At 37.4% G+C, this 13,423-nt stretch overlaps 1 protein-coding gene across 2 annotated transcripts in view; it reads left to right on the top strand.

The window, feature by feature from the left end:
• Positions 1-13,423, top strand: part of PPP2R3A (protein phosphatase 2 regulatory subunit B''alpha) — a 161,898-nt gene that overhangs the window by 122,323 nt on the left and 26,152 nt on the right. For both annotated transcript variants that reach the window (XM_021678884.2, XM_044920419.1), the window contains exons 10-11: positions 12,130-12,305; positions 13,045-13,163. In XM_021678884.2, coding sequence (XP_021534559.1) covers positions 12,130-12,305; positions 13,045-13,163 — 295 coding nt within the window. The remainder of the gene's footprint in view (positions 1-12,129; positions 12,306-13,044; positions 13,164-13,423) is intronic.

Genomic DNA, 13,423 nt, shown 5'->3' with positions numbered 1-13,423 from the left:
ACACATAGATCAATGGAACAGACTAGAGAACCCAAGAATGGACCCTCAAATCTATGGTCAACTAATCTTTGACACAGCAGGAAAGAATATCCAATGGAAAAAAGACAGTCTCTTCAACAAATGATGTTGGGAAAACTGGACAGCAACATGCAGAAAAATGAAACTGGACCACTTTCTTACACCATACACAAAAATAAATTCAAAATGGATGAAAGACCAAAATGTGGGACAGGAATCCATCAAAATCCTAGAGGAGAACACAGGCAGTAACCTCTTTGACCTTGGCCACAGCAACTTCTTGCTAGACATGTCTCCAAGGACAAGGGAAACAAAAGCAAAAATGAACTATTGGGACTTCATCAGGATAAAAAGCTTTTGCACAGCAAAGGAAACAATCAACAAAACTAAAAGGCAACCTATAGAATGGGAGAAGATATTTGCAAATGACATATCTGATAAAGGGCTAGTATCCAAAACCTATAAAGAACATATCAAACTCAACACCCAAAAAACAAAAAATCCAGTCAAGAAATGGGTAGAAGTCATGAACAGACATTTCCCGCAAAGACATGGCTAACAGACACATGAAAAAATGCTCAACATCACTCAGCCTCAGGGAAATAAAAATTAAAACCATAATGAGATACCTGCCATCTCCCACTGGTCAGAATGGCTAAAACTAACAACTCAGGAAACAATAGATGTTGGTGAGGATGTGTAGAAAGGGGAACCCTCTTACACTGTTGGTGCGAATGCAAGCTGTTGCAACCACTCTGGAAAACAGTATAGAGGTTCCTCAAAAAATTAAAAATAGAACTACCCTATAGTCCAGCAATTGCACTACTAGGTATTTATCCAAAGGATACAAAAGTTGCGATTTGAAGGAGCACATGCACCCCAGTGTTTATAGCAGCAATGTCCACAGTAGCCAAAATATGTATGGAAAGAGTCCAGATGTCCATAGACAGATGAATGGATAAAGAAGTAGTATATATACTATATACATACATGCACACACGCATACACACACAATGGAGTAGCCATCAAAAAGAATGAAATCTTGCCATTTGTAATTACGTAGATGGAACTAGAAGGTACTATGCTAAGCAAAAGTCAGAGAAAGACAAATCCCATATGATTTCACTCATGTAGAATTTAAGAAACAAAAGAGATGAACATAGGGAAAGGGAAGGAAAAAGAAAATAAGATAAAAACAGAGGGATATAAACCATAAGAGACTCTTAACTATAGGAAATATACTGAGGGTTGCTGGAGGGGAGTTGGGTGGGGGCAATGGGGTAATTGAGTGATGGGCATTAAGCAGGGCACTTGATATAATGAGCACTTGGTGTTATATGCAAGTGATGAATCACTAAATTCTACCCCTGGAACTAATAATGCATACACATTAACTAAATTTAAATTTTAAAAAAATTTTAATAAAATAATAAGTTTTTAAAAAATTTAAAATTCTAGGGCGCCTGGGTGGCTCAGTTGGTTAAGCGACTGCCTTCGGCTCAGGTCATGGTCCCGGAGTCCTGGGATCGAGTCCCACATCGGGCTCCCGGCTCAGCGGGGAGCCTGCTTCTCCCTCTGACCCTCTCCCCTCTCATGCTGTTTCTCTCTCTCAAATAAATAAATAAATAAAATCTTTAAAAAAAAAATTTTAAATTCTATTAAAAAAAATAGCCAACTGATAAATTGAAGATGCTCAACATCAGGGCACCTGGGTGGCACATTGGGTTAAGCATCTGACTCTTGGTTTCAGCTCAGGTCATGATCTCAGGGTTGGGAGATCAAGCCCCATGTCAGCCTCCACACTCAGCATGGAGTCTGCTTGAGATTCTCTCTCCCTCTCCCTTTGTCCCTCATCCTCATGCACGCTCTCTCTCAAATAAATGAGTAAATATTTTTTTTAAAAAGATGCTCAACATCACTATCAGGGAAATGCAAATCAAAACTACATTATCACCTCCCACCTATTACAATGTCTGTCATAAAATAAGTATTGGCAAGGATGTGGAGAAAAGGGAAACTGGTAGATTGTTGATGGGAATATAAGTTGGTACAACCATTATGGTAAACAATATGGCAGTTCCTCAAAAAATTAAAAATAGAACTACCATATCATCCCATAATCCCACTTCTGGATATGTATTCAGAGAGTGAAATCAGTCTTTTTTTTTTTTTTCACTTTCTGAATATGGTTTTATTACTGTGCCAAAGTGGAAAATATGCTGGTAGCAAATGGACAATTTCTGAGGCTCATAAAGAATATCTTCTCAAATTATGACTGATTTATGAACAAATGTAATTTTTAAAATCAGATCCTTTTTTAGGCTGAGTAATATTTCATTGTGTATATACCACATTTCCTTTATTAATCCATCAATGGACACTTAGGTTTTTTCCATATTTTAGCTATTGTAAATAATGCTACATGGCATTGAACATGGGAGTGGATATATCTTTTCAAATTACTATTTTCATTTTCTTCAGATAAATAACCAAAGGTAGAATTGCTGGATCATACAGTAATTCTGTTTATAATTTTCTGAGGAACTTCAATATTGTGTTCCATTGTAGCTGCACCAATTTACTTTCTCGCCACAGTACACATAGGTTCCCTTTTTTCCCACATCCTCACTAACACTTTTCATTTCTAGTCTTTTTTGATGACTGTCATTCTAACAGGTGTGAGGTAATACCTCATTATATTTTTGAATTGCATTTCCCTGATGAAATGTTGAGCATCCCTGAGTCATGTTGAGCATGCATCTTCTGATGTACCTACTGGCCATCTGTGTGTCTTTGCAAAAATGTTTATTTAGATCCTCTGCCCATTTTTTAATCAGATTTGTGGGGGGGGCTATTGTGTTGTAGAATTTCTTTATATATTTCGGATATACAGGAGGTTGCCTTTTTATTTTGTTGATTTCCTTTGCTGTGCAGAAGCTTTTTTAGTTTAATGTAGTCTCACTTTATTTTTGCTTTTGTTAACTTTGTTTTTGGTGTCAGATCCAAAAAAATCATTCCCAAGATGATATCAAGAAGCTTACTGCCAATATTTTATTCTAGCAGTTTTACAGTTTTATTACATTCAAGTTTTTTAAAGATTTTTTTATTCATTTTTTATTTGAGAGAGAGAGAGAACATGAACAGGGGGAGGAGCAAAGGGAGAGGGAGAAGCAGACTCCCCGCTGAGCAGGGAGCCCGACAGGGGACTTGATCTGGGGACTCCAGAATCATGACCTGAGCCAAGGCAGACACTTAACCAAGTGAGCCACCCAGGTGCCCCATATTCAAGTTTTTAATACATTTTGAGTTGATTTTTGTGTATTGTGTAAGACAGTGGTCCAGTTTCATTCTTTTGCATGTGGCTGTCAGTTTTCCAACACCATGTATTGAAGAGACTATCCTTTCTCCGTTTTATGTCCTTGGCTCCTTTGTCCTACGTCAGTTAACCATATATGCATGGATTTATTTCTGGGCTCTCTATTGTGTTTCATTGATCTGTGTGTCTGTTATTATGCCAATACCACACTGTTTTGATTACTGTAGTTTTGTAGTATATTTTGAAATCAAGTATTGTGATGTCTCCAGCTTCTCTCTTGTTGCTCAATATTGTTTTGGCTATTCATGGTCTTTTGTCATTCCATACAAATTTTGGAACTGTTTGTTCTCTTTCTGTAAAAAAAGCTATTGGAATTTTTATAGGGATTGCACTGAATCTGTAGATTGCTTTGAGTAATATTAACAATGTTAATTCTTCCAATCCATGAACATGAACATGAACACATTTATGTGTGTCTTCTTCCCAGGCATTATATTCTTCTGGATGTAGCTGTAAATGGGGTTGTTAATTTACCTTTCTGCTATTTCCTATTGATTTTTGTATCCTGCAACTATACAGAATTTATTAATCCTAACAGTTTTTTGGTGGAGTCTTTAGGGTTTTCTGTATACGTCATCTCGGAGTTAACAGTTTTACTTCTTCCCCTTCCAATTTGGATGCCTTTTATTTTTTTTTTTTCTTGCTTAATTGCTCTGGCTAGGACTTCCAGTACTATCTTGAATAAAAATGGTGAGAGTGGGTATTTTTGTCTTGTTTCAGATCTTACAAGTTTTTGGGCTTGTCATATATGGCCTTTATTAGGTGGAGGTATAATCCTTCTGTACCCACTTTATTTTTTTTTTTAAAGATTTTATTTATTTATTTGACAGAGAGATAGCGAGAGCAGGAACACAAGCAGGGGGAGTGGGAGAGGGAGAAGCAGGCTTCCCACCGAACAGGGAGCCTAATGTGGGACTCGATCCCAGGACCCTAGGATCATGACCTGAGTCAAAGGCAGATGCTTAACGACTGAGCCACCCAGGCGCCCCCCTCTGTACCCACTTTATTGAGAGTTTTTATCATACATGAATGTTGAATTTTATCCAATGCTTTTTCTACATCTATTGATAGGACCGTGTGATTTTTATCCTTCATTTCATTAATGTGGTGCATTGCATTGACTGATTTGCAGTATGTTGAACCTTCTTTGCATCCCTGGGATAATTCCCACTTTATCATGGTGTATGATCCTTTTAATGTATTGTTGTTTGAGTTGCTAATATTTTGTTGAGGATTTTTGAATCCACGTTCATCAGAAATATTGGCCTGTAATTTTCTTGTGATGTCCTTGTTTTATTATCAGGGTAATACTGGCCTTGTAAAATGGGTTTGGAAGTATTCTCTAATCTTCTATTTTTTGAGTTTGAATGGATTCATCAAAGGATGAATGAGTTTGAAAAGGATTAGTATTCTTTTTTTTTAAGATTTTATTTATTTATTTATTTATTTGAGAGAGAGAGAGCAAGCGAGTACAAGCAGGGGGAGCAGGCAAGGGAGATGCAGGCTTCCCACTGAGCAGGGAGCCCAATGTGGGACTTGATCCCAGGACCACAAGACTATGACCTGAGCCAAAGGTAGATGCTTAACCAACTGAGCCACCCAGATGCCCCAGCATTAATTCTTTTGAATGTTTGGTATTATTCACCGGTGAACCCATTTGGTCCTGGACTTTCGTTTGGTCGGAGGTTTTGAATACTGATTCAGTCTCCTTACAAGTATTCAGTCTCTTCAGATTTTCTATTTCTTCATGGTTCAATCTTGGGATATTATATGTTTCTAGGAATTTATCCCCTCTGGTTGTCAAATTTGTTGATGTATAATTGTTCATAGTAGCCTTTTATGATCGTTTGTATTTCTGTGGTATTGGTTGTAACTATTATCACTTTCAGTCTGTGCATATCATTACATCTAATGTGTCTCACTTTAGGCAGCATATAGATGGGTCTTGTTTGCTTTTCCTTTCTGCCATTCTGTCTTTTAATTACAGAATGCATTTCATTTACATTTAAAGTAATTATTGATAAGTGTATAGCTATTGACATGTTGTTAATTTTTTCTTGCTCTTTTGTAGTTTCTCTGTTCCTTTTTCTCATGCTCCCCTCTGTGGTTCAGTGACTTACTTTTGGGTATGCTTAGATTCCTCTCTCTTTATCTTTTACTTATCTACTATATGTTATTACTGATTTTCTCTCATTTCTGATTTTGAGTCCTCTCTTTTTCCTTACTTTGTGACTCTAGCTAAAGGTTTGTCAATTTTGTTTTTGCAAAGAACCAGCTCTTAGTTTCATTTATGTTTTCTAACTTTTTAGTCTCGGTTTCATTTTTTTCCACTCTAATCTTTGGTATTTCCTTCGTTCTACTAACTTTGGGCTTAATTTGTTCTTTTTCTAATTCCTTGAGGTGTTAAGTTAGTTTATTTGAAATTTTTCTTTTTTCTTTATGTAGGCATTTTATCACTATGAATTTCCCTCTTAAAACTGCTTTTGCTGTATCCCATAAGTTTTTGGTGTGTTGTTTTTCATTTTTATATTTGTCTCAAAGCATTTTTTGCTCTTTTGATTTCTTCTTTGACCCAGTGATTATTCAGTAGCATATTATTTTATCTCCACACATTTGTGAATTTCTTGGTTTTTCTAATAGTTGGTCTAGTTTCATACAATTATGGTCAGGAAAGATGCTTGAGGAGTGCCTGGGTAGCTCAGTCAGCTGAGCATCTGATTCTTAGTTTTGGCTCAGGTCATGATCTCAGCAGGGAGTCTGCTTGAAGATTCTGTCCCTCTGCCCCTCCCCCTACTTGCTCACTTGCTCACTCACACTCTCTAAAATAATTCTTTTTTTTTTTTTAAATGCTTGATGATATTATTTCAATCTTCTTAAGTTTATTGAGACTTGTTTTGTGACCTAACATGATGGAAGATGTTCCCTGTACACCTGAGAAGAATGTTTATTCTGTTGCTTTTGGATGAAATATTCTGTATATATCTGTTAAGTCTATCTTATTTAACATGTCATTTAAAGTCAATGTTTCCATATTGATTTTCTTTCTGGATGATCTATCCACTGATGAAAGTGGGATACTAAAGTCGCCTATTCTTATTTTATTGCTATTTCTCCATTTTAGGTCTGGTAATATTTGCTTCATGCATTTAGGTGTTGCTGTATTTTGAGTGCATAAATACTTAGGAATATGTCCTCTTGTTGTATTGACCCTTTTATATCATTATGCAATGCCCTTTGTCTCTTACTACAGTCTTTGTTTTAAGGAAACAAAGTTTGTCTAAAGTAAGTATAGCTACTCCAGCTTTCTTTTGGTATCCATTTGCATGGAATATCTTTTTCCATCCCTTTACTTTTATTCTGTGCATATCCTTACATCTGAAGTGTCTCTCAGGGGTGCCTGGGTGGCTCAGTCGGTTGAACATCTGCCTTCAGCCCAGGTCATAATCCCGGGGTCCTGGAATTGAGCCCCGCATTGGGCTCCTTGCTCAGCAGGAGCCTGCTTCTCCCTCTGCCTCTGCCTGTTGCTTCCCCTGCTTGTTCTCTCTCTCTGTCAAATAAATAAAGTCTTTAAAAAATAACAAAAATAATAAAGTGTCTCTCTTTAGGCAGCATATGGATAGGTCTTGTTTTCTTATCCATTCTGCCACTCATCTTTTCATTAGAGAATGTATCCCATTTATATTTAAATTACTGACAATATATAGTTACTGCCATCTTAAGTGTTTTCTTGCTGTTTTGTAGTTTCTCTTTCCTTTTTTTCTTTTCATGCTCTCTTCCTGTGTGGTTTGATGAATTTCTTTAGCAATATGCTTAGATTCCTCTCTTTTATGTATCTACCAAGGGTTTTTGCTCTGTAGTCACCATGTGGCTAACATATAACAACTTATACTAAAAACAGTCTATTTTAAATTATAATAAGTTTGAACAAATTCTAAAGCTCTACATTTTTACTGGGCCCCCTACATTTTATGTTTTTGATACCACATTTTATTTCTTTTTGTGTTTCTCATGACTAATAATTTATAGTTCTTTTTACTACGTTTGTCTTTTAATCCATCACTTTTACTATATATTTACCTTTACCAGAGAGACTTCTATTTTGTTGTTACTAATTAGCATCCTTTCTTTTCAGCTTAAGAGTAGTCTCTTTAACATTTCTTGTAAGGCTGGTTTAGTTGTGATGAACTCCTTTAGTTTTGCTTGTTTGGAAAACTCCATCTCTCCTTCAATTCTGAATGACAACTTTGTCAAGTAGAGTAATACTGATGGAAATTTCTGTCAGCACCTAAATATATTATGCCACTCTCTTCTGGCCTGCAAAGTTTCTGCTGAAAAGTCTGTGGTAGTCTAATGGGGGCTCCTCTGTACATAACAAGTTGTTTTCCTCTTGCTGCTTTTAAAATTCTCTCCTTGTCTTTAACTTTTGACACTTTAATTATAATGTTCTTGGTGTGGGCTTTGTTGGATTCCTAGTATTCAGAACTCTTTGGGTTTCCTGGATCTGGGTGTCTGTTTCCTTCCCCATGTTATGGAAATGTTTAGCCACTGTTTCTTCAAATAAGTTTTCTTCCCCTTTCTCTCTTTCTTCTCCTTTTGGAAGCCCCAAAATATGAATACTGATTCACTTAATATTGTCCCATAAGTCCCATAAGCTATCTTCACATTTTTACATTCTTTTTTCCTTTTGCTATTCTGATTATTTGAGTTCCACTGCCCCGTATTCACGTTTACTGATCCTTTCTTCTGCTTTATCTAGTCTTGCTATTAAATCCTCTCATGTGTTTTCACTTCAGTTATTGTATTCTTCTGCTCTTTGACTTCTGTTTGGTACATTCTTATATTTTCCATCTCTTTGAGTTCTCACTGGGTTCATCCATTCATCTCCCAAGTTCAGTGAGCATCTTTGTGACCATTATTTTGAACTCTTTATTAGGTAAATCACTCTTATTAAGGATTTTTTTCTGAGGTTTTATCTTGTTTTTAGTTCAGAACATATTTTTCTGTTTCTTCATTTTGCTTGACTCTGTGTTGGTTTCTGTGCATTAGATAAAATGGTCACCTTTCCAAGTCTTGAATAGCAGCCTCATATAGTAGTGAATCTTATTGTTCAAGCCTGCCCTAGCTGTTGTCGCTTAAACCTTTCAATTGTCCAAGCATCCTGTTTTATTTTAAACAGCTCCCAGTAGTTGAGGTTGTGCCAAGTGCTATCAGTGTCCCAAAGGGGAGGATCTCAGCACCTAAATGTAGGCTTGTTGTCATCTTTTTAAAGTATGCACATATATACATACAGTCCTATGGAACCACAAACATAAGCCCCACTGACCATCAGAGCTAAGCAATCTGGAAGTGTCTCCTGGGCAGCAGTCCCAAAAATTGGGGCACCATGCAAGTGCATACAGTCCTTCTAAAAGATACCAGCAAGCTGGAGCAAGACAAAGGGAGAGCACAAAGATGGCATCCACTGGCCTCCATTCCATGAAAATAACTCCATAAGCTTCTAGATGTGTGCCAAACCTGAAACCTGCCTTTTGGGCTAAAATTCCAACACAAGCATATAGGTCTCTTTCACAGAAAGCCTGGGGGCTTTCTTGTCTGTGCGGTACCCTGGGTATAGTAGCCTGCCAAAAACTATGTCTCCTACTGTTACCATCCCATGGGGCCCAGGCACACAAGCCCTCCTGGCCACGAGAGCCAGCTCATCAGTGAGTGTCCTCTGGGTGGCAACTGCACATACCAGGAAGGGCTCCAGACATAAAAACAGGGGCATCAGATGTGTGTAAAATCTCCCTCCAGGAGATACTGGCACTCTGTAGCGCAGCAAAGAGGGGAAAGTGAAGATGGTATCCACTAGCCTTTGTCCCCATAGAGTACCCCAGCAGGCCCCTAGATGTGTGTTAAATTAGATGCCTGCCCCTAGGCCAAGGCTTTAAGATAAGGAAATGAGTCTCACAGAAAGTCTGGGTGCCCTTTGGCTGCTTCTGCACTGGTTCCTGGGGTGGGTGAATCCAAGCACACAAGCCCTTTAAGAGCCATTTCTCACTTCACTATAGCCTTGTGGGTCTCATGGACACAAGCTCTGTTGGTTTCCAAAGCTAGATGTTTTAGGGAGTCATCTTTTAGTTGCAGGACTTAAAAGTTATGGGGCTCAGTGTGAGATTCAAACCCTTCACTCCTTGGAAGAAGTTCAGGTTTTAAGTTCCCTCCTGATTGCGTGTCACCATGACAGAGGTGGGAGTTATAGTGAGATTGTGTCTCAGCCTGTCCTACCCACATAGATGTGGGGTTTTTCTTGTTTGCCCAGTGTATAAGAGTCAGCTAGTTTTAAGGGTTCTTTTCAGAGGAAATTGCTCCATATATAGTTGTCGATTTGGTGTATCTGTGGGAAGATGTCAGCTCAGGATCTTCTTACATCATCATCTTGAATCAGAGCTCTGAAATTAATATCATGAAGAGGTACCTGCACTCCCATGTTCATTGCAGCATTATTCACAGTAGCAAAGATATGGAATCACCCTAAATGTCCCTCAGTGAATAAATGGATAAAGAAAGTATGTTCTGTGTGTACACACACACACACTGGAATATATAGTGGTATATATATATATGTATACATACATATATATATACACACACAATGGAATATTATTCACCCTTTAAAAAGAAAGAAATCCTGTCATTTGCAATGATGTGCATGAACCTGGAGTACACCATGCTAAGTGAAATAAGGCAAGCACAGAGAGACAAATATTGCATGATCTCACTTATATGTAGAATCTAAAAATAGTCAAACACAAACAGGCATAGAGTAGAATTTTGATTAGCAGGGGCTGAGTGGAGAAGGAAATGGGGAAGTGCTAGTCAAAGGGTACAAAGTTGCAATTAGGATGAAACATACAACATGGTGACTATAGTTAACAATACTGTACTGAATACTGGAAATTTGCTAAGAGAGTAGATTTCAGGTCTTCTCATTCCTTTTCCCCCAAAAAATGCTAACTGAGAAGATGGTATGTTAAGTGGTTTTACTGTCATAATTGTTTCACTATATATTAAATTATCTCATTGTACATCTTAAATACAATTTTTACTTAAAACGTTAAAAAATTATTAAAAAAAATTTAGCCACAGTAAAAGTGTAGAGAAACATTAACTGCAATTATGTATCTTATTTAACCCAATATATGTGAAATGTTATTTGAACATGTAATCAATATAAAAATATTGATGTTTTACTTTTTTCATATTAAGTCTTCAAAATCTATTATGTATTTACACTTAAAGATACCTCAAATTGGACTAGTCAGGGTGCCTGGGTGGCTCAGTCAGTTAAGCCTCTGCTTTCGGAAGCTCAGGTCATGATCCCAGGATCCTGGGTTTGAGTCCCACATAGGGCTCCCTGCTCAGTGGGGAATCTGCTTCTCCCTCTTCCTTTGCCCATCCCCCCTGCTCATGCTCTCTTTCTCGCTCTGTCTTAAATAAATAAAATCTTTAAAAACAAAATTGGACTAGCCATATGTGGATAGTGGCTACCATATTTGACCATGCAGATGTAAATAACAGGAGTTCCAGAAAAAGAATGGATAAGGGTAAAAAGAGGCAGGGAAGAAATGATAAATTTAAGATTTCCAAGAACTAAGGGATAGTAGTTTCCAAATTGAGTAGGGTCTCAGAAAGCCCAATAAATTAGATAAATTAGACCCAGACCAGGATACTTCATGATATTTTGAAACACCAAGGACCCAGAGAAACATCTATAGGCTTTAAAGGAAAAAAACAAAAAAACAGGTTATTACAGTCAAAGGATCAGATATCAGCATGGCTTTAGACTCTTCAAAAACAATGGTTAGATAGGAGACAGTGAATCATTGCCTTTAAAGTTCTGAAGGAAAAGCACCACTAAGGTATCATTCTATAACTATGAACCAAGTTAGAAGGTAGATATGAACCAAGTTAGAAACCAAGATAGGAGGTAGATAAAAGATATTTTCAACTATCGAAGATCTCAAAAAAGTTACCTGCCATGCTCCCTTTTTCAGGAAGCTCCTGAAAGGTGTGTTACACCAAACAAGAAAGTCAACCAAGAATGAGGAAAGTGTGAAATACAAGAAATGGGAGAAAGGTGAAAGGAATCCCTGGGATGAAACTGAGAACCCAACCTAGAGGGCAAGAAGTCCAGGCTAGAGTAGGTTGGAAGGAAGCAAAAAAGACTTCATCAAGAAAATCCAGTTGATAGAACCCTGATGAGACTAATTGTGGATGTAGAAAATTGGCAGATATGGGCGTTAAATAGTAACATACACAGAAATCTAAGCAAATAAGAGATAAAAGAAAAATAAAAAGTTATATACTCTGAATGTTGAGTAATTTATATTAAGAGGTCCAGAAGGGCATGTAGGTAAAGTGGAATGAGAGGTAAAAATGCTAAAACCTCATCTTTCACAGTATGAAATTAATATACAGTTCTTAAAACTGAAATGTAAGGAAGAAGTAATATAGGCATCTTATCTGAAAATATAAAGTTAAAAAAATAATCAGGTGTTAAAGTAGCTGATTTTGGGGAAGGGAAGAAGGGATCTGCCAGTTTTTCTAACAAATTTTGTAAAACTATGTTTCTCTAAGTCTCAAGTATATATATACATACCTAACTTATTTTAAAAGAAACATGGGCGGTAATAAATCTGGGTGGATAAAGGACCTTTACCAGGCCATTGCTAATGAGTATCCTTATCTCCTAGCATCGAATATTGGTTCCGCTGCATGGATGTGGATGGGGATGGTGTACTCTCCATGTATGAGCTAGAATACTTCTATGAAGAACAGTGTGAACGGATGGAAGCCATGGGCATTGAGCCCTTGCCATTCCATGATTTGCTGTGCCAGATGCTTGACCTGGTGAAGCCAGCTACCGATGGTAAGATGGAGTAAAAGGCCATTTGCACTTTTCACCTATGTAACAGAGTGGGGCATTTAATCCTGGATTGTCCTAAATTATTTAACTTCCAGAGTCTTCCATACTGGCTTCCCAAATACAGAAATATTTAGATTTCTCCTTTACTATTAGTGTGGAACCAACAATCGATGGCAAATCCTATTTAAGAAATTTTTCCATAGAGGGGTGCCTGGGTGGCTCAGTTGGTTAAGTATCCAGCTCTTGATTTCAGCTCAGGTTATGATCTCAAGGTTGTGAGAGCGAGCCCTACGTGGGGTTCCGTGCTCAGCGGGGAGTCTGCTTGAGATTCTCTCTCCCCTCCCTGTGCCCTGGCCCACTGCACTCTCAAGTAAATAAGTAAATCTTTAAAAAAAAAAAAAAAATTGTCCCTAGAAACAGAAAGTAGATTAGTGATTGCCCAGGGCTTGGAGTAAGGGGAGTTGGGGAAGGTCTGCTTGATGGGTACGGAGTTTCCTTTTGAGGTGAAGAAATGTTATGGAATGCAGTAGTAGTGATGGTTGCACAACATTGTGAAAGTACTAAAAGCCACAAATTATACACTAAAATGGTTAAAATGGTGAATTTTATGTCAGCTTTACCTCAAAAAAATGGGATATTGTATAATAAAATTAACATATACATATACTTTTAAACTTCAGTAAAAGATTTTTTTCATTTGCCAAAGCACTTCTTGAAATTTACTAGATTTTTTTTTACATAGGCAAAATAACGCTACGAGATCTGAAGAGATGCAGAATGGCACATATCTTTTATGACACTTTCTTTAATCTGGAGAAATACTTAGACCATGAACAGAGAGATCCCTTTGGGGTCCAGAAGGTACTGGTTTTCACTTCTACTTGAGGGCTGCAGTATCAGGGGTTGTGTGCTACAGATAAAAATGATCTCTGCCTATAGGAAGCTTGGTTTAAAGATGTAACATTTAAAACATTTCATCACATACTGAAAAGAGAAAAATGGACCTAGAGCACATCTCTCCCCACAACTAATCTTCAAGTTTAGGTAACCTCCATCTGCCTATCATTGAGTGAACTGTATGGCCTGTGTACTTACATATATATTAGAAACTAGTTACAAAA

The sequence above is a fragment of the Neomonachus schauinslandi genome, chromosome 1 (genome assembly GCF_002201575.2).
Source record: "Neomonachus schauinslandi chromosome 1, ASM220157v2, whole genome shotgun sequence".
Lineage (NCBI taxonomy): Eukaryota > Metazoa > Chordata > Mammalia > Carnivora > Phocidae > Neomonachus > Neomonachus schauinslandi.
Note: the sequence above shows the minus strand (reverse complement) of the source record. Positions and strands in the feature narration are given on the sequence as shown.